A 20803-nucleotide genomic window follows, 5' to 3' on the forward strand; every position below is an offset into this window, starting at 1 on the left:
CCCAAAACGCATAGTGTGTCGCTTTCTCTGTCAGGGGCGTTCCAGACGTGATGTCATGTCAGGAACGACTTTCTGAATATTCAGTCTTAAAACGTAAAATATAGCTACATGCCGTGGAATCTTTCTAATATACGATCAGTAGAAGTCATTTGAAGTGATTTTACAAATTAGGGACACAACTTGTCCGCAGGCGTCGGTTGTCCTTTAAGGTGATTGTCCAATGAAGATGATTTTAAGTAACATGCGGTTGAGCTAATTTGAAAATGACAATTAGAACTAAAGAATGTTTTAAAAGCAGAATTGTGCATGAAGTTTTGCAGATGTACCTTATGATGTGGCCACTGAATATATGCTACGTTTTATTCACATGGACTGGCTAATCCATTGTTCAAATGTTTTCTTTTAGGAGAAGAAAGCAATCTATGAGCGCTACAAGGAGGCTTATGTTGAGCTGAGTAATTTGAAGGACCAAAGCAGGTTGAGGATGGACACTCTCAATGAACACTTGGCATTGGTCGATGCCACGCGACAGGACAAGGACACGTTTTCATATTGTAATGACTCACTTTAATTGAGTTCGCAAGATGCAAACAAGAGTGAAGGCTTTCCATTATGTCAGCTTCACATGATATGTGAATTATTGAAATATGTTTAGGTGACCCAGCAAGCCCATGACCCTTGTGAAGATAAGCGAATTCGAAAACGGATGTTTAGGAGACACACAAAAAGACAGGAATGAGATGGGCAGAAGTAGATGGATGAAAGTAAGTTGTCTTATAATCTTCCACTCAGCAATGCATCCTGTACAGAGTAAAAAAAACTTAGGGTGAGTTGTATCATACAATGCAATGAAGTAAAATAGCACAAATTGTGTACGGCTTACACAAGGTCACATAATTCAGCATGTCTTTAATCAGTTCAGTCATCATCATCATCATCCTCCGGGACGAAGATATCGTGCTCCTCCAGGAGAGCGGCAAAGTTCTTGCTGATCAGAGTTCCCACATAGAGGAATGGCACCACCACTGCAGTCATTCGGATGAGACCAAAGGGTGTCTGAAGAGAAAAGAGGACATATAGACGTTGGAATTAAAAGATGAAGCACATGATGATACAATTCCAAAATCCATCTTAGACATTACTATGTTCAATTCAAACAGTAATTCCCAACCACGGTGCCACAGCATATTAGGAATGTTGGAAGTACAACACATTTTAGATCTGGATCTACTTTTTTTTAAGAAACCAACAAATAATTGTATGCGTCTCCACTTTTTAAGAGACCAAGAATAATTGTACAAACGAACATTCTTTAGTCACATTGTTATCCTTAAAGGACAACCGACATCTCCGGACCAGTTGTGTCCATAATTTGTAAAATGGCTTCAAATGACTTATACTGAGCGTATTTTACAAAGAATCCACCGCATATAGCTATATTTTACGTTTTAAGACTCGCGCTGAATATTCCGGAAATTTTGTTTTTGAGTTGGTGACGAGTCTTCACGTTACGTCACTGAAGGAACGCCCCTGACCGAAAAAAGGACACATTGTAGCAATCCTTCCATCACGTCAATGCATTTAGCTGTACTTTGTTTGGTCTGAAAACTTCGTGTAGCACCAAAAAGAGGCAGAAGATGGCGACAAAGCTCAGTGTAAGGAATTAATCAATCCGTGGAAACGGGTTTTTTTTTTTGTGATACATTTCCCGCCCCCAGATACCTCAAAATGGCACGGAATAAATTCTTTAATCGTTTGCAAACATGTATGATTTCCTCTTCAGAACTATTTGAATCATATTCATAACTTGATGAGGAACAAGAAAGCATATTCTCTGAATCTGAAGCCATTGTTTTGATTCTCCAGCAAGGCAAGACGTCTTGGGGTGACACCACGAACAAGGGGACCTTCTGAAACTGGCCACTTCCGGTTTCATTTTTTTCCAGTTTCAGCACACTTTAAGTCATTTTTATTGGTGTTTTGCATTTGACTAATAATATCATACTGCGTGTTTTGGGTATTTTAGATGCTATAAAACGTTTTTCTGATGTCGGTTAGGAAACAAAAAAGTGATGTCAGTTGTCCATTAAATACTTTGGTGAACATTCTTGAAAAATCAGCGAATGTCTGAAATCTTGAGCTCATGGACACAAGAAGCAGCGGGCTTCACTTTATCTGTGTTTGTGAGGCACTATCCTTTTGTCTTCACCAAGTGAAATGCATGTCCAGTTGGATTCAAGTCAAGTAATTGGGTAATTGCACACATTTACATTTATTTTCCTTCAAAACCTTGTGGTGGTTTTCACAGTACGCTTTGTACCTGTTTTCCATCAGCACTGTGACATGCTATCCAATGCATTGTTCATAATTTGAGTGGATAACACTGCCGAAAACATCTGAAAATTAATTCTGCTGCATTTTATGAGCTGTCACATCACTGACTGATAAGGGATAAGAGATCCGGTGCCACTGACAACCATACATGACTGCGCCATTACGCTCCAACCACGATGCAACCCTGACGATCTTATCCTAAATTTGTTGCAGCAGTGCTTTGGATCTTGGTCGTTTTTTTTTTGTAATTCCAACACAGTTCCTCTGATTTGGATGTAAACGCCACCAAATAAAATTTTAACGTCAACACAAATGTTTTTTAATCGTATATTGAGGCCCATTCGAACGTAGTTGGTCATTTTTCGGAATTCCAGCTCTGCGTTACACAGTGGATTTTAAATTGGGACAGTCAAGATGTGCTTTAAATATCAAAGATTGATATTTGATCATTAAATCAAGCAGCGCTTGAGCGCTAATCGGATTATGTATATTATAAATGGTCGTAATTTAGTAATTAAAATCAAACGAGGGAGGTTACTAAGTAGCGCCCTGTTCATCATCGCAGAACAAGGAGAAAAAAATGAATTAAATGGCATTCATATGACTCAACAATAAAAGGTGTGTAGTATTGTAGACGGTATTAGTCAATTGTGTGCGAGAAAAGCGATACATTTGCGTAGGAGCAAACATTGGAAAGGGCAAAAAAGAAAGGTTTTGATAGCAACGATTGTAAGAGCTCATCAACAATAACAGTTGAGATTATACAACAATTTTAACGACATAGTTTCAGAAACTAGTTCGTTGACTGGCCGCTATTATATTTTAAGACAAATAATAAAAACGTCCTGGTATTTCCTCTTAATTTGTGTAAATACGCGTTCATTGGATCATTTGACGACGTCGTCCCCTGATCAGCACAGCGATTGGCCAAAGCAGGCGTCATATTTTTAGGTTCCGCCCACCCAAGTTGTCATTTTTTTCGCATTGACAAGACGGCCTCCCAAAACACTTACTTTATCCGGTTTCGGTAGGATTGCTCCCGAAGACGACGAAACCGCACTTCTGGTTTGCGTCGTCCTGTTTAGATATGATGTTTTCGAAGCGTTGTTACGACCCAACTGGCCCGCGTTCCTGACGTTAGGTCGTAGAGAGAACCGTAAAACAATCGACGCCATTTTCCCCAGTGTCAAAACTGTGGGCGGTGTAACTAAATGACGTACTGGGTGTTTCCTTTTGATGACGTCGGTTTTCATGAGCAGTCTTTTATCATACACGAAATCGAAGTTGAATGAGTTTTTAAATGCTATTAAATCAAGACATTCAAATTCCATATGACTCAGCAGCCACAATTTAATTCAAAATACAGTATATGTATTCGTGTGTTAAAAGTAGATTTGTTTCACTGTATAATTGTTTAGCTCCATTAGATGGGAAATATTTCGATTGTTATTTATATGACATTAATGTAGCTAAACTATAAAAACAAAATATGACAAATATGATTGCTGCGTGTAAACAGTAACCACACAGCAACTGACTCGAGGCGGAAGTAGCAGTGCGCGCGCTGTCTCCGCGAGAACGCGCGGGGACGGGAAGTCGAAAGACGGAAGAAAGGACGCCGAAGCTAAACTTACCAACTTTTAGCCGACAATCATACACAATGTTACAAAGGAAGTTGAGACTTATTTAGTACACCGATTTAACCGATTTCAAACAAAGCCTGCCCAAGTCTGCGTTGGCGTGTAGTCAACGCTCTATCATTTCTCCATACGACCCGGTTCGTCGGCCAGTTTTCAAACAGGCACTTCAACCCGGTCACAAAGTCACTTTTTTTGAGTGGGGTGTTTTTCAACGACACACACGAGTACCGAAATATACAAACACACGCTCAGTTTCCCGCCTTAAAGTTTCTACTTGTGAGAGAAAAAGTTTGGGAGCGAGGCCTAGGAAACCGAGGGCGGTTACATGTGTGAAGATCGCGGCCGAGAAAGGATTTACTCGCCGCTAAAATGTCGGCCCAGGCTCAGATGCGAGCGATGCTGGACCAGCTCATGGGGACGGGGAGAGACGGTAAGGGTGACATTTATTGTCTGTCGTCAAATAGAATCTCTTAAAACGACTGTTCATGTTGTGTGCTAGCATTAGCCTATGCCATTGCGTTTGTGTTGGTGCTAACGTGAGCTCCATTGCTATCTTGGGCTAGCGTGCTTTGCCAGTCATGAGGCTAGTTAGCTACCTGTTATTCACATGTCGAGTATTAAAGTCGGCTTTAAAATATCGTTGAAATTGTGTGTGGGTTATTTTTTTCACTACTCGGGGGCTTTGATTTGATTTTCGTTGGAACCGCCCGAGCCTGGCTCGACGAACTGCACTTAAATTAAATGTAACTTTTGCCATCTCGCGAGAGACATGTAATAGCTTAGCAATGTTTACTTCACACACACGTACAAACACACGTGTAAATAATGTGTAGAACAAGTTCAAAAGCCTACCATTAAGGATGCATCAACGCAATCTTGGATCTAAGTAAAACTTTGGGGTTATAATTCTAAATACTTCTACGGTAATATGCAAAAACAATATCTTTACATTTAACGTGAAGTGAAAAATACCAAATTTAAACACATCTATAATAACCAATGTTGTCTCATGATGCAAAAGTGGTGAGTAGAATATTACACTGATGCTTTCAAATGTCTTTGAATAGGAGACACCATGAGACAGAGAATCAAATTCTCCGATGACCGGGTCTGTAAAAGTCACCTTTTGGATTCCTGCCCTCATGACATACTGTCAGGCACTGTGAGTATCACTCACTTGCATGTGCACATTTACTGTATCAAATAAGGGTGTGCTGTTTTTTATGCACTTATTTCTTCTGTGCTTGTAGAGAATGGACCTGGGAGAGTGTGTGAAAGTCCATGACTTGGCCCTCCGAGCAGACTTTGAGATTGCTTCGAAGGAACATGAATACTTTTTTGAGCTTGATGTGAGTCATACAAATCAAAATGACCTGCTATTAACACTCAGTATAGACCATGAACTTTGATGTTACTTTACCCACAATGGTTAGTTTCTGGTCACCATGTTTTAAAGGCATGCACGCAAAAGGAAAGCATAAAGACAAGCCATGTCTTAATATTGTCAGTTATTGCTCTACTTATGTTTAATTTTGTAACTTTGTCAGTCCTGTCTTAACACTACCGTAAAACACACACCTGTAACTTCCGGCAAAACCCCAGTAGTGATGAAGTGCCCCACATAGGTTCCGCTGCACTTTACAGCCATCTTGCATTTTCATCAAAGGAAACCACCGTGGCAGACAGCCACCAACCAAAAGATCTCGCATGTTGCTTTTCAGGCTGTTGAGCATCTTCAGTCTTTTATCGCCGACTGTGACCGTAGGACCGAGCTGGCCAAGAAGAGATTAGCGGAGACTCAAGAGGAGATTAGTGCTGAAGTAACGACAAAGGTGACAACTGTGGCATTAACCGCCCATATCAAAAGCAACCATTTAACTCCATTCACTGCAACACTAATTCTCATAACTTTTGCTTAGGCTGAGCGTGTCCACGAATTGAACGAGGAGATCGGGAAGCTGCTTGCTAGCGCCGAGCAACTCGGAGGAGAGGGCAACGTGGATGAGGCCCAACAGTTGCTTGAAAAGGTGGAGAAGACCCGCATGATGAAGAAAGAAGCTGAGGTGAGAAGACAGGATGATTGCTTTTATTCACAATGGGAATGTTGAGGTGCTTCTCAAATACAATTAAGATACAAAAATCGGTTATTTTTTGCAGGATATTTACAGAAACTCAATGCCAGCCTCCAGTTTTCAGCAGCAAAAATTGCGCGTGTGTGAGGTGTGCTCAGCCTACTTGGGTCTTCATGACAATGACCGCCGTCTTGCTGACCACTTTGGTGGCAAACTTCACCTGGGCTTCATTGAAATCCGTGAGAAACTGGAAAAGCTCAGGGTGAGGCACTTCACTCGCGACGAGAGACTTTCGAATGTATTTGACAAACATTATTGGCAAAGGCGCTTATTTAGAATATCATTCAAAAAGTATATAAACTTGACAAATGCAAGTGATACAGTTGCTGGGATTCAATGGAAGATTTGAATGCTTTTATTTTTTGGGAATACTTTATTTTATCATTGATAATTGGACTGGGTGATTATGACTCAGTAATTATTTTTATTTATTAATCTATTCATCTATTTATTTTTATTCTAAAGAGGTAGAAAGGATGTAATTTTATTTATCAATTTGATATTTAAACTTTTTTAACATGTGAATTATTTTGTTCAACCATTGCAGCAAATATTTGACTTTATCTGAAGCAGCAAATTCAGAATCAGAATCATCTTTATTACCAAGTATGTAGAACACACAAGGAATTTGTTTCCGGTAGAACACGCTGCACTAGTATCGTTGTCAAAAAACTACTAAGTGGCACTATACAGTTCCATTTTGGCTACTGTTGAATTCAAGACAAGCATGTCTGGGAAATTATTTTGGAATGTGAGCATCATACTTCACCAGCAACATTTTTTTTCCCCATTAAACACTTTGTATTAATATTGATCACGTGTTGATCGCAATACATATAGATTGCTTGATTCATCGCCCAGCCCCACTTAAAAGCGATGAGAATCATAACTTTGGTCCCCTTTTTAATACAGAAAGCAGTTGTGGAGAAACAAGAAAAAATTCGAACCAGGCGCAAAGAGGAACGAGAACGAGATGATGATCGGGATAAACAGTGGGAGGTGGAACGAGAACGAGAAAGGGAGAGAGAGAAGGAGCGGGAGAGAGAACGAGAGCGCGAATGGGAGCGAGAGCGCGAACGCAGGAGGTAAGAGGTCACCGGCTGCCTTATCCTTTCCCACCGTTCGATATGATAGTCTTGATGTGATTGTGTTCCCATCCAGGTCACGATCCAGAAGCGGAGACAGATACAGGTACAATGACTATATTTTGATGTAATGTTATGTGTAATCAATCGTGTAAATGAAAACCGCCTTTTGCAAACATAGGGACGGGGGCGGTTCGTCCTCCCACCGGTCAAGACGCCACCGCTCCTCTCGAGAGGAGGGCGGCGACCGGGAGCGAGAGAGGAGGCATCGACATAAGGACAGACACCGCTCGCACTCACACTCTCACCGACACAAGAGAAAGAGGTGGGACAACACGCAAAACATTTAAAAATAAACCATTCCTTACAGGTTGGCATTTAGCTTTGGAACATCCCAGTTACCGTATTTTTTGGATTATACGTCGCTCCGGATTATAGGTCGCACCAGCCAAAAAAATGCATAATTAAGAAGAAAAAAACATATAGGTCGCACTGGAGGATAAGTCGCATTTTTGGGGAAAATTTATTTGATAAAATCCAACACCAAACAACATACATGTCATCTTGAAAAGCAATTTAAAATAAATTAAATTAAAATAAAATAGAGAACATCAGGCTCCGTTTCACTTCTTTTTTTTCCCAACATAACACCGCAGCTCTCGCTCTACGCAACTCCGATGGACACACCTCCTTTTTGGTAACCCAGAACAGTCTTTTACAAGAGTTATTCAGATAACTCTAGCACAAAGAACATGCTAACAAGTTTAGCAAAATATCAGGTTTTACTCCAAATCACCAAATCCAAGGAAATCTTCATCCTCGGTGTCACTTTTAAATAACTCCCCCAACTCGGCAGGTAGACAAGGCGCCACTTCCTCTTCTCTGCGCGCTTGCGGTTTAATGTGAAATGATATACAGTAATTAAAAAAAGCATATATAAGTCGCACCCCCGACCAAACTATGAAAAATATTGCGATTTATAATCCGAAAAATGCGGTAAACACTTTTGACACAAAAAGAAAAATGTGTCATGCGGTAGCAAAATTAAATTACTGACATCAGAAAAACATTTTATAGCATCTAAAATACCCAAAACACGCAATATAATATTTTTATTCAAATGGAAAACACCAATAAAAATGACTAAGTGTCCCAAAACTACTTCGAAATGACATCAGAGATGGTAAGTTTTAGAAGGTCCAGCCCCCTTGTTCATGATGCCACACCAAGACGTCTTGCCTTGCTCTAGAATCAAAACAATGGCTTCAGATTCGGAGAAGATGCTTTCTTGTTACTCATCCAGTTGTGAATATGATTCAAATAGTTCTGAAGAGGAAAGAATAAATGTTTGCAATCGATTAAATAAGTCCTTCTGTATCATTTTGAGGCGTCTGGACTCCAATGTAGCTCCCAGAAAATGCACAAAATGGCGCCGAAGCTCCGTTGGAAATGGGCTGATTTGTCTGATGGGAATTTGTCAACTTGTATGAAATAGTAGTCTTGGTGCAACACACAACGATTCCACATCATGTTATTTATGTTTTCCTTCTAATTTCACCATCAACACGGATCAACACGAAGTTTTCAGACCAAACAAAGTACCCAAAATGCATTGTGTGTCGCTTTCTCGGTCAGGGGCGTTCCAGATGTGACGTCACCAACTCGAAAACAAGACTTCCTGAATATTCAGCGCGGGTCTTAAAACGTAAAATATAGCTATATGCCGTGGAATCTTTGTAAAATACGCTCAATAGAAGTCATTTGAAGCGATTTTACAAATTATGGACACAACTTGTCCGGAGGCGTCGGTTGTCCTTTAAATTGCTGTCCATGGAGTCAAAATGAGACATTCAAAAGCATAGACAGTGAAAACAAACTCACAAAATTAGAAAGGTTATATAAAAAGTCTGCTGCTGGATAGATGCATGGCTTGAGGAGCCCTCAATAAGGAGCGTCAGCGCAGAGCGCCGATGTGTATGTGGAACTGTCACGGCTTGGAATTGAAGCGGATTTATGTGGGACGGGAGATGTGAGACAATCTCTTTTCATCAATGGTTGGTACAGCTGCGTGTTTGCTTTCAACATTTAGCTTGTAGTAGACATGCACGTTCCACCATGACGATCTACTTATGAAAGCACGCTTCGATCCTCTCCTCTTTCATCAAGAACTGCTTCATGTCACAAAGAGGGTACAGCAAGTGCTGGAAAATGAATGACTGTGTCATTTCAAGTGATTTTACAAATTATGGACACAACTTGTCCGGAGGCGTCGGTTGTCCTTTAACATTCATAGCTACTTTTGTATACTTTTGAAACGCATTTAAAATCGGTTTTATTTTATGATATTTTGTTATTGCATTACTCAAATAGCAAACTTTTTTGATATTAATGAATGGTTTGAATAAATCATGGTTAAACAAACGTGGCAAAGTGAGCAAATCTCTTTGTTTTCTTCTCTTCCAACAGGTCTTCCAGAGAAAGATCATCTCACACCCGTGACCTTGAACCCCCCCTCCCCCAATTGCGCAGTCAAGAGGGCGCCTTGGAGGAATGGCGAAACAACAGAGCCGAGTACAAAGACTGGGAAGATCGGGAGAGATCCACCTCCCCAGATATGGGGAGGGAACGGGAGCGATCCCTCTCCTTAGAGCGGGATCGACATTCCAGCTCCGAGGAGCGGGAGTCGGGAGAGATTTGAAAGACAGAAATGGGCAGGACGGAACACGTCTCTTGATGTCAATCCATTTTATTGTTCAGCAATTATCAACATTTATTCATGTTCAAAGTGGCATGTGTACATAGCAGGGTGGAACGTTAATGGGGGGAATGAAGGGATGTTGTTAATTGAATCGGCAGAGCAACTTTTATACGACTTTGAATTGATTTTCTTTTTGGTGCCAGGTTGTTTTGACCGTGACGGAGGTCTGTTTAACTTTGCTCTCAACATGCTGATTTCCTTTTAAGTTCACCTTTCGATCTTTCTCTTTTTTCCCCCATAATGACTATTTCTGTTTCAGTAGGTGTGGCTCATTGGTTTGGAAGTAGTGATGAAGCGTAACCTCGACAAAGTACATTTTGAATTGGCATTGGAATGACAACCCTTGTATTTGTTCTTTTGTTTACTGACTTAAAGCCATCAAGAATATCTCGTACTGGCGTTGAATATTGATTGGCCTTTAATTCAAGATGAAAACGCTTGGAAATTAAAACTTGACGACTCATCAAACGGCTTCTGCTCAGTGTCTGATGTGACGTGCATGTTTACATCCTGTCGTATGGTGGAGGGGCGTGCTGTTTGCTGCGGTTGGTGAATCGCTCCGGTTTTGCTGTGCTGCCACAAAGAAATAAACTTTCCGCTTGATAAGCAATGTATGACCTGTTTGATGCACTTTTTTATCTTTATGATAGTTTTGTATGAAATGTACTAGATATCTAAAACATTACAAGAATTTGAAACGCGAGGATTTTTGTTGTCGGTTTGTGGCATTTGTCACCTCGTCGGTTGAGAAAATTAGTGTTAAAATTGACCAGAGTTTTGAAAGGCGCTTATAAATTAAAGCTAGCTAGCAATTTGCTATATATTAGCTACCTGGCTGGCTATCTAGCTAGCTATATATTATATGTGGCACATGTTCCTGCCGCTGCTCACCCGCAGAAAAAATATCCTGTGACTAGAGTGTCCTTGAGAGTTTTGAAAAGGGCTTATAAATGAAATGTATTATTATGTATAAACTATTGATAAGCTAGCCGGTTATTAGTTATCTATTGGCTGGCTGGCTGTTAGTTATCTATTTGTTCTGTAGCCACAAAGGGACATAAGTCTTATTGTGCCGGTCCCAAGCCCGGAAAAATACAGAGGGTTGTGTCTGGAAGGGCATCCGACGTAAAAGCTTGGCCAAAACAAACATGCGGATCAAACCTCTAAAGATGGAGGACAATGATTTGCTGTGGCGACCCCGTCAAGGGAAAAGCCGAAAGGAAAAGAAGATTATTAATATTATGGCAAGATGAACGCACGAGTGTGGTGTAGTACTCATTTTGGACACTGGATGGCAGTGATCTCCAAACATGGAGACGCATAGTGACGTCACGGTTATTTTGAAAAGAAGCGCCTGACTGAAGAAAATGGCGCAGGGAGTACGCTACAACAAACCAACGCACGATTAAAAAACGTCCTTCGGGACATTCTATTCACTATGTCGTCACTGAAACCATTCAGTAGGTTGCCTGCTTTGAACACCGCTACCATATTGGTAAGTTTATAGAACTTTATTAACGGCGTAGAATTAAACGTGTGAAAAGTATTTTGAAATGTGCAAGAGTCCACAGGTATGGGTCACGTAAACATAAACTGAATGAAAGAATGACATTGACAGTCGCTTTACGTGTCGAAATACAAACTCTTCGAATTCCACGAACAATATTGATTACGAAAACTATCTGCAATTAAAAAAAATCAAGCTACTTTCTGATGAATCAGTAACCACAGGTGACCTCCAATGACCGGATCGGGCTGGACAGTAACTTTTTAAAGTTTTTAAGTAAATTTCGCGGAATGTGGTTGACGTGATCATTGAACAAATGTAAAAACTGCAGAGATTCACGGGGAAAAAGTGTCACACGATGTATTTGTTGTATATGTTATATATTTTCGAATTATTTAGATCAACCTTTAACGTAGTCAAAGTCAAGTCAAAGTCAAAGTCAGCTTTATTGTCAAATATGCTAATATGCATGACATACAGCACAGAAGAAATTAATGTCCTCTCGGACCCAGCGTGCAAGACATGCAAGGCACTTATAACGTGGCGAAAAAAGACATACAATTGACAACAAACAATACATGTAATTTCTGTATGTAAAGTGAGGTAGTGTCGTATGGAAAGTCCTGGTTAGAAATGAAAACCACGAGTGTTATTACAAAAAAAGAGTAGCGTGTAAAATGCTAAACCACTAAACAATCGCTGATCATTATTGATAATCAAGGAACTGTTCAGATCGCATTTTGTTTCATTTTTAATCGTCCAAATGTGTAATATTTCGTCTTCTCAACCGATTTCTGTCGTGTGACAAAGAAACTCAGAGAGAAAGAGATCTACTAAAACTAACTCGATTAAAATGCATAGAACACCTAAAAACCTTGAGTGTGTCCTTGTCTTTGTGTTCAATCTACATAAAGCATTAGTGTTTACTTTGGGCAGGATGTTTAATGCTGACTCTCGCTTCAGATGGTGGAAAGAGAAGAAGAGTTTCAGCAGAGATTAGCCGAAATTCTGGTGGAGTTTACGGCAGTCACATTGAACGTGTGAGTAGTGTTTCATCCCCCAAACTGCTGATATTACTATAAAAATGTATTTTAATAGCCGTTTTGGAGTCTCTGACTCAGTGAGCTGTGACAGCATTCCGATTCAATAAAATGAGCCATGATTGCCCTCACAAGGAACTAATTGTTTTATGCTGCATTAGTTCTACCCTGCCCAATGGACTGTATTTATATGGCTCCTTAGCAGCAGTGGGGCCACGTTATATGATTCTGTCTGATGGCGGCTTGCAAATGCACATTGTCAAGTGCCCCATTGTGCATAATTAGGAGTTCTCAATGACTTCTTCAAGGACACATTAAGACAGTCTCTCCTCCATCTCGTGAGCTGTGGCCCAGCCCATACCTTTTGAATTGACAGCCGGACTTGTCTGTTTGTCATAATGGTATTTTGCAGTCTGAAGTCCTATTTAACAATGTTGTTTTTCAAAACAGGAGACTAGCGAAGAGTCTCCCTCTGCCCTCCGAGAACCAACACAGTCGGCCCAGGATAGACTTGGTGGTTTTTATCATCAACCTCACGTCTGAACTCAGGTATTGCATGTCTTTAAAAGCATGTTCCCAAGTCTTTGTGCTAAGAAACAACGTAAATATTTAACTGCCGAGCAAGAACATCAGGGATGGATCTGGGCCGCGGCTTTGCGCCATTTTGGTAGCCACTGACGCAACTTTATAACTCCACTGCGCTAGCACCGGCGCACATCAATTACAATTGCCGCATATTGCTACATGATCTGCGGCACATATAGCATACTTCTGTTAAAATAGCTAAAGAAACAAATTTACTTTAAGAGCAATTGAAAACTGTTCGTTTTCCTTCAGAGGTTTTAACTATCGTCATGATCCGCCGGAAATTGCCGAAACAGATAGTCGAATATTTATTTACCCATGGTATATTGCACAGGTGTCAAAGTCAAGGCCCGCGGGCCAAATCCGGCCCGCCACATCATTTTTTTCGGCCCGCGAAAGCAAATCAAACTTGTTAAATCAAACTTGTTAAATTCCATGATGATTGCTAAAATCTGAGCCATATTTTTGGATGTCAACCACAATAAAAGTCATTATTCTTGACTTCAGATTTGAAAACGAGTTATTCATTAATTTGCTGTGTGCTCTATATGTAATATTTGACGGGATTTAAACATTCTAATGGGTTCCCCAAATTCATAACGGCCCTCGAGAGGAAACCATAACTACAATGTGGCCCGCGGCAAAAAATGATTTTGACACCCCTGGTATATTGCATTTACATCGAACGGCATTGACATAGTTGGTTGCAATATGGAACGAGAGAACAGAATTAAAACTCTAAAATACATTAAAAACAAGCAACAAACAAACATATTTTTGTTTTTTAAGAAGTGGGAGTGATTTCAGAGCTCTTGCAGCACATTGGAAATCTTAAAAGCAAGGAAATTTGTTGAAGTAGACACTAGTAAGAAATATTATGCAAAGTCCGTTCTCTGTCTTTTCTGTAACGCCGTAGAACAGGGGTCTCAAACTCAAATTACACGGGGGCCGCTGGAGGCAGAGTCTGGGTGAGGCTGGGCCGCATCGGTTTTTCCACAAGAAAATCACAGATAAAACATTACAATGTTCTCAAAATCTTTCTTTTTAACACACAAAAATGAATTAAACAAATAAATGGAAAAATGAATAAACAATAAATGAACCAGTAATAAATAAATAAAATAATTTAATGATCATAAGGCAGTTACAGACGACTGAAAAAAACCACAGGAAAACTAATTATTTTAATAAAGTTTCAAATGTCTGTATTCACATTTAACCTTTAACTTTTTTAACACAAAGAAAATATTTCCACGAACTGTCGTAAACATTGCTTCTCCAGCCTACTTGTTCAGCTCCACACACAAGTTTCATTCATATCAATCATGCGGGCCGCACTAACATTAATCTTTCATATCAAGGCGGGCCGCAAAATATTCTTTCGGGGCCCGCATTTGGCCCTCGGGCCGCGAGTTTGAAACCACTGCCGTAGAATATCAAAATAACACGGGATTGATTGTATAGTAACTAAATATAAAAACTAAAAAACATATGTTTATTTTATGTATGAATAAATTATTTGACTTGAATTAAAATTGTTTATATGTTATAAAAATAGATTTTAGTCAAATAATGTCTTTTTTACTTAAAATTTAGAAATATCATGCTCCCATGAATGTATTTTGGTTTATTTCCATCAGTTTAATGTACAGTGAGACCTCAAATTACAAACTTAATTGGTTCCCAGGCAGAGTGTGTAAGGCGAAAAGTGTGTATCTAAAAAAAAATTCCCATAGGAAACCATTAAAATGGGAATAATCCGTTCCCGGGTTTCCATAAAATATACTTTTCAAATAAATAAGCCTTAAAACTACACAAAACATACCTTATTCTATGTATAATAAATGTGCTATTGTATTGTAATGAAAGAAATACACTGCATTGTATCATAGTCACTTTATTTACATTTGTGATGGTCATTGATGGCTTGATGGAATGGCGTTGGAGGTCGAAGGTCAAAGGGAATTGCTGTTTGGAAAGAGAGGCACATTACATGAGGACTGTAATTAAAGAAATAAACTGTGCTGTGAAATAAAGTTTATTTACCTTTTTGATGGTCGTTGATGGCTTATGGAAGGAGAGTCACCTTCCATAAGGACTGTTGGTAACTTAACCTCTGGTGCTGTTCGGTCGTGTGCTTCCGCTGAAGATCACTTCGCCAGCCGTGGTGGGTGTGTATTATGAAAATAGTGCTTATTATGGGGTTTAATTTTCAGAAATTTGACGTTTGTAAGACGAAAAGTTTGTAAGATAAGGTGTTTGTAAGTTGAGGTCTCACTGTACTTTGGCAACGTAGTTAAATCGGGTCCATCAATTTTAGAATTTGGCCCCCTTTTCAGACACAAGGGGCCCAACTGGTCCCCTTTTTAAATTACCCAGATGCATCCATCGATCATGCTAAGGCCGCAGCATAGATTCAAACCCACAACGTCAGAACTGTCAGATAGACAGTAAATGAAAAAAAATGCTAATAATAATCTTGCAATGATTGCCTTCGCTGGTTTATTTTATTCATATATATATACATATATTTTTTGTCACAGTCTGCAATCTGCTCAAGCTTCCCTCAAACATTTGGACCCGGGATATTTCCTTGGAAAAGTCTGCTTCATGGCCACCAACGGTATATATATATATCAAAGATATGATCAAACTAATCTGGTGTTGTCGTCAATTACAACACCCCAAGTTCCTGTGTTGTTGTTTGAAAAGGAGACGTTTTTGAAGCTAAAGCTTTTGCTGCGTGTCTCTTTTGTAACTCATAGCACGCAATGCCGCCGTCCCCCCAGAACGACTGGACACTCTGAGAGAGATGGCTGCGTCCTTACGCTGCACGCTGCTCTTCGCAGAGGATCAGGTTGGTGACAATTTTGCTTATTCCATACACACACTTGACAAATCCAGAAAAACAAATCCATTATTTTCTTTTTCTTTTATTGATTTATTTCTCCATCAATTTTATTGTTTGTGTTTATTTATTTATTATCACTGATGGATCTTTCTTTCTGGTTCATGGCTCTCCACGGTGTTAGAAGATGGTAGTAAAATCAGCAGGAATCAAAGTGATGAACAAAAGGATTATTTTAATCGTGGACAGCAGAGACATTGTGAGGTTAAAGTAGGAGGGCCATTGAGTGAGAAGCTTCTGCTCTCCCCGCACCCAAGATGTTTATTTATACAAAGGGCAGGAATGACATCATTTCAAAGGGGCCTATCAGCTACAAGAAGGGTGAAATATGATAGACTGAAATCAGAATGGTTGAGTAACGGTACACACTACAGATATGCAAGGTTATTAGATAAACTACATACATGTATAGACTAAACTAACATCAAAATAAGTAGAGATGAAGAAACATAGGATGTATATTAATATAAATAATTTTTCTAAGATGTTTCTAATTGTCAACATTTTGGCAAATCATTTTTCTGGGATTTTTCTAATTTTCAACATTTTGGTAAATTATTTTTTTAATTTTCAAAATTTTGGCAAATATTTTTTTCTGGGATTTTTCTAATTTTCAACATGTTGGTAAATAATAATTCAGGGATTTTTCTAATTTTCAGAAATTTGGCAAATCATTTTCCAGGTATTTTTCTAATTTTCAAAATTTTGGCAAATAATTTTTCTGGGATTTTTATAATGTTCAACATTTTGGCAAATATTTTTCCAGGTATTTTTCTAATTTTCAAAATTTTGGCAAATAATTTTTCAGGGATTTTTCTAATTTTCCAAATTTTGGCAAATAATTTTTCAGGGATTTTTCAAATTGTTATAAATTTTGGATGTGGATTATTTCGCTCCTGTAAAGTGTAAACTGTGTCATTGGGTAAGACAAATAAAGGTTTTCTTGCGATGACCACGTTACTTCCGGGTTGAGTGAACGCTGGTGTGTGTGGCTGTCACTGCTCACCTGCAGAAAAAAATATCCTTCACATGACTGTGAAGTGTATTTGAGAGTTTTGAAAGGCGCTTATAAATGAAATGTATTATTATTATTATTATTATTATTATTATTATTATTATTATTATTGTCATATAAAATCATTCTATCAGTCACATTTATTTAATCCTGGAAAAATAAACGAGGCTTTGCAAGGTGAAGTCACATACATGTACACATAGGCTTTCGGTGCAGGACCCTAATTGGGATCTAACCTCTGGGAAAAACAAAGAGATTATTCCAAAATGGAATAGATCTTAAAAAAACAAGCGAGTACATGTTGTGCTCAATCGATTTTAGGTAGTCCGCTGTGGCAGCAGTGTTAATATTTGTCCCCTGCAGACAGCAGATGGTGCGACCAACGCCGCGGAGAGATTGCTGACCATCCTGAAGGTGTCGGCTGGTCTCGTTCCCATGACGACAGCACTCTATCTGTCCAACCTTACGATGTGCTCAGTGCCCTCAAACACTAATGAAGTGGATTTTGATTAGTTACCTCCATTGGACTGGCATGTTTTTTTGATTTTAACGTGATTATTTTCTCTGTAATTGCAGTCATCTTGAATTTATTTACACCGTCTAGTCCAGGGGTGTCAAAGTCATTTTTTGCCGCGGGCCACATTGTAGTTATGGTTTCCTCTCGAGGGCCGTTATGAATTTGGTGAACCCATTAGAATGTTTAAATCCCTTCAAATGTTACATATAGAGCACACAGCAAATTAATGAATAACTTGTTTTCAAATCTGAAATCAAGAATAATGACTGTTATTGTGGTTGACATCCAAAAATATTGGATTTTGGCTCAGATTTTAGCAATCATCATGGAATTTAACAAGTTTGATTTGCTTTCGCGGGCCGGATTTGGCCCGCGGGCCTTGACTTTGACACCTGTGGTCTAGTCCAAATCTGACAATAATTGGTACACGTTTGCAATTCCATAAAAATAACTAGTCTTAGTCATGGATGTAAACTACACTCACTCCGTGAGGCATTTCTACTCGCTTAGCTTATTGAGTTCAAACTCAACCATGAAGAACACCTCATAGTAATGCAGTGTCTCTTTCAAAATCAGTTTGTTTTGTATCCAGCAGTTAAAGCAAACATGTTGAGATCATAATTCCACATAAACTGATTTCTACCCGTGAAAGAGGCTTTAAAGGACAACCGACGTCTCCGGACAAGTTGTGTCCATAATTTGTAAAATGCCTTCAAATGACTTCTACTGAGTGTATTTTACAAAGATTCCGCCGCATATAGCTATATTTTACATTTTAAGACTCACGCTGAATATTCCGGAAGTCTTGTTTTTGAGTTGGTGACGAGTCCTCACCCTACGTCACCGAAGGAACGCCCCTGACCGAAAAAAAGGTCACATTGTAGCAGTCCTTCCTTCACGTCAATGCATTTGGCTGTACTTGGCTGATCTGAAAATTTCATGTAGCACCAAAAAAGAGGCAGAAGAGGGCGACAAAGCTCCATGTACGGAATTAATCAGCCTGTGGAAACAGGCTGATTAATTCCTTACAGGAGCTTTGTCGCCATTTTCTGCATCTTTTTGTGCTACATTTCCATGGAATAAATGTTTTAATCGATTGCAAACATGTATGCTTTCCTCTTCAGAACTATTTGAATCATATTCATAATTGTATGAGTAACAAGAAAGCATGTTCTCCGAATCTGAAGCCATTGTTTTGATTCTCCAGCAAGGCAAGACGTCTTGGCGTGACATCACGAACAAGGGGGCGGGACCTTCTGAAACCGGCCACTTCCGGGTTCATTTTTTTTTTTGCAGATTTTGGACACTTTCAGTCATTTTTATTGGTGCTTTGCATTTGACTAAAAGTATCACACTGCGTGTTTTGGGTAGTTTAGATGCTATAAAACGTTTTTCTGATGTCAGTTAAGAAACAAAAAAGTGACGTCGGTTGTCCTTTAAAGCACAATGAACAAGAGATTCAAACAGGTTTCTTTCTTTTTTTACTTGTTTTTATTACTGAGTACCTACAAACATGCAAAAACATTTGCTTCTGTGTGTAACACTTTTGTGCAATGTCTATCCAATGCACTGCTAACTATTTTGGTAGTAGTCCATCTATTTTACGACATATAATCTTCATTAAAAAAAAACAGCCCTAAATATTGACACCGTTTCCTTTTTAGAAACCAAACATCAGCCAGCAAAGCCCATCTTTTTGTAATCTGCATCAACGTCAGCAATGATGATGTCCATCACGTTATTCAAAGCCTGCTTCCCGGTGCTATCCAGTCCTGCCTTCTCCTCCAAAACCTTTGCGGTGGCTTCTGTGATCAGCTGTAAAAGAGTCAGACAACAGATAAGACCATATAAATGTTCCAGGACTCATGTCACAAAATACATTTAAAAGCCAAACAGCCTCGTTTTACTGTATTCAGTGTTTGAGAAGAAGATATTTCATGATCACCTTGTAATTGATAAGGGGTATCTTGTGTTTTGTGGCATGGGTCTTGGATAAAGGTTTGAGGATGTTGGCGTGATTGCCTTTAGCTTTCAGTAGCTCCCCCAGTTTCTTAAGCAACGTGACACCTTGGGCAGAAATGGCCGAGTTGCCGGCCAGGTCGGCTTGTGCGATTCCTGCAAATTTGGGGAACAGCTTCTGGGTCTCAGGGTGCTCGGTGAATAATCTGTGAAGAGAAAGTACACAGAGTTTTCTGGCTTTTATTGATTAACCTTTCAACCTGGGCTGCATCTTATCTTCAAAGCAATTTACCGAGTTAGAACTAGACCTCCGTATGTCTTCAAGTCCGCTTCAACTGGCGCCCAAAACTTCAGAATTATGTCAAAGTCAGCCATGACTGAAGGATATGTTTGAGGAAACTGTGTGTGGAAAAGATTAGAGAACACTGGGGAGTACAAAACTAATTGGAGAGAAATTCAAAGGGAAAAGAGGAGGAAAACGCAGGACTATTATCCTTTTGTTCCAGTATTACATTTAATGGCCAGCAGCCATTAGGCGTTGCATGAAAGTCTCGATGAATACATTACCTCGGCGTTGACCTCAATGCAGCCGCATTGTGTGGCGCCTTCTTAAAACGCGTGCATATTTCATTTTTAATCCCCAAAGATAAATTGTCATACAACAAAATATAACTTTATCATAATCAAGCCGGTAACTTGGCAAAACCTACCTGTGAAAATACAAATGATCCCTGCAACGTAATCCAATTCTTCTTGCTATGACCTCTTATCGACCCCCCCCCCCCCCCCAAGCCTTATATATTCCCTCCCTCTGTCCCATTACAAAAATATCCCAGCCCATACTCGGAACTCCGACCATCACGCACGTGCCTCCAAACAGCTTCAACACCTCGACGCCACACAAAAGACTGCCGCTTGGCGATCAGGATAATCAGCAAAATGCTACACAAATACAGTCTTCAGACTTCACAGTTTCAATTAAAAAGAGCGCGATCCGCCTTTGATTTCCCCCAAGAACGAATCCTACTATTAACTGGGCCATGTGGGTTTTCTTTGGGTCCTCCGGTTTCATCGCGCGTTCCAAAAACATTCCTGGCAGGGTGATCGATCACTCTAAATTATCCGGAAGTGTGATAATGAGTGCGAATGATTGTTTGTCAATGTGTGTCCTGTTAATTTAGTGATGGGTATTCCGGCTCTTTTCAGAGAGCTGGTTATTTTGGCTCGGCTCACCTAAAGATCCGGGTCTTTTTGTTCCCAAATGGTTCCTGTTTTTTTTTTTTTTTTTTTTTTTTTTTTTTTTTGCTTAAATTAATTAACTAC

At 39.5% G+C, this 20803-nt stretch overlaps 5 protein-coding genes across 7 annotated transcripts in view; 3 read left to right on the top strand and 2 right to left on the bottom strand.

The window, feature by feature from the left end:
* LOC148892751 (uncharacterized) overlaps positions 1-571 on the top strand; it is a 53461-nt gene extending 52890 nt beyond the window's left edge. For all 3 annotated transcript variants that reach the window (XM_089007221.1, XM_089007222.1, XM_089007224.1), the window contains one exon: positions 407-571. In XM_089007221.1, the coding sequence (XP_088863347.1) occupies positions 407-571 (165 nt within the window). The remainder of the gene's footprint in view (positions 1-406) is intronic.
* smdt1b (single-pass membrane protein with aspartate-rich tail 1b) lies at positions 545-3602 on the bottom strand. The gene is made up of 3 exons (XM_089007227.1): positions 3348-3602; positions 884-1056; positions 545-801 (listed from the first exon to the last, which is right to left on the bottom strand). The coding sequence occupies exons 1-2, from the start codon at positions 3585-3587 to the stop codon at positions 919-921; spliced, it is 378 nt and encodes a 125-aa protein (XP_088863353.1). The 5' UTR covers positions 3588-3602; the 3' UTR covers positions 545-801; positions 884-918.
* Positions 3603-3895: 293 nt separating this feature from the next.
* LOC148892754 (putative RNA-binding protein Luc7-like 1) lies at positions 3896-10563 on the top strand. The gene is made up of 10 exons (XM_089007226.1): positions 3896-4404; positions 5042-5136; positions 5225-5323; positions 5696-5806; positions 5894-6037; positions 6132-6308; positions 7019-7191; positions 7268-7297; positions 7373-7516; positions 9658-10563. The coding sequence occupies exons 1-10, from the start codon at positions 4344-4346 to the stop codon at positions 9887-9889; spliced, it is 1266 nt and encodes a 421-aa protein (XP_088863352.1). The 5' UTR covers positions 3896-4343; the 3' UTR covers positions 9890-10563.
* Positions 10564-11315: 752 nt separating this feature from the next.
* cenpm (centromere protein M) lies at positions 11316-17816 on the top strand. Its single transcript, XM_089007133.1, has 6 exons — positions 11316-11444; positions 12420-12496; positions 12947-13045; positions 15625-15704; positions 15847-15938; positions 17368-17816. The coding sequence occupies exons 1-6, from the start codon at positions 11388-11390 to the stop codon at positions 17515-17517; spliced, it is 555 nt and encodes a 184-aa protein (XP_088863259.1). The 5' UTR covers positions 11316-11387; the 3' UTR covers positions 17518-17816.
* A 720-nt stretch (positions 17817-18536) lies between these two features.
* Positions 18537-20685, bottom strand: mb (myoglobin). Its single transcript, XM_089007134.1, has 4 exons — positions 20191-20685; positions 19773-19879; positions 19467-19686; positions 18537-19336 (listed from the first exon to the last, which is right to left on the bottom strand). Exons 2-4 carry the CDS (start codon positions 19853-19855, stop codon positions 19196-19198), a joined length of 444 nt encoding a protein of 147 aa, XP_088863260.1. The 5' UTR covers positions 19856-19879; positions 20191-20685; the 3' UTR covers positions 18537-19195.
* Positions 20686-20803: the final 118 nt, after the last annotated feature.

The sequence above is a fragment of the Hippocampus bargibanti genome, linkage group LG10, assembly GCF_051943395.1.
Source record: "Hippocampus bargibanti isolate YZ-2025 linkage group LG10, ASM5194339v1, whole genome shotgun sequence".
Taxonomy (NCBI): Eukaryota; Metazoa; Chordata; class Actinopteri; order Syngnathiformes; family Syngnathidae; genus Hippocampus; species Hippocampus bargibanti.

Bases quoted from the DNA above. Each gene is read 5' to 3' on its own strand.
- smdt1b (XM_089007227.1), bottom strand. From the start codon at position 3,587: ATGAAAACCGACGTCATCAAAAGGAAACACCCAGTACGTCATTTAGTT. The intron at 1,057-3,347 runs GTAAGTGTTTTG...TTTTCTCTTCAG, and splicing joins TCCTACCGAAACCGGATAAA to ACACCCTTTGGTCTCATCCG.
- cenpm (XM_089007133.1), top strand. From the start codon at position 11,388: ATGTCGTCACTGAAACCATTCAGTAGGTTGCCTGCTTTGAACACCGCT. The intron at 11,445-12,419 runs GTAAGTTTATAG...CTCTCGCTTCAG, and splicing joins TGAACACCGCTACCATATTG to ATGGTGGAAAGAGAAGAAGA. The intron at 13,046-15,624 runs GTATTGCATGTC...TTTTTGTCACAG, and splicing joins AACCTCACGTCTGAACTCAG to TCTGCAATCTGCTCAAGCTT.
- mb (XM_089007134.1), bottom strand. From the start codon at position 19,855: ATGGCTGACTTTGACATAATTCTGAAGTTTTGGGCGCCAGTTGAAGCG. The intron at 19,687-19,772 runs GTAAATTGCTTT...TTCTCTTCACAG, and splicing joins GGAGGTCTAGTTCTAACTCG to ATTATTCACCGAGCACCCTG. The intron at 19,337-19,466 runs GTGATCATGAAA...ACTCTTTTACAG, and splicing joins TACCCCTTATCAATTACAAG to CTGATCACAGAAGCCACCGC.
- LOC148892754 (XM_089007226.1), top strand. From the start codon at position 4,344: ATGTCGGCCCAGGCTCAGATGCGAGCGATGCTGGACCAGCTCATGGGG. The intron at 4,405-5,041 runs GTAAGGGTGACA...GTCTTTGAATAG, and splicing joins CATGGGGACGGGGAGAGACG to GAGACACCATGAGACAGAGA. The intron at 5,324-5,695 runs GTGAGTCATACA...GTTGCTTTTCAG, and splicing joins AATACTTTTTTGAGCTTGAT to GCTGTTGAGCATCTTCAGTC.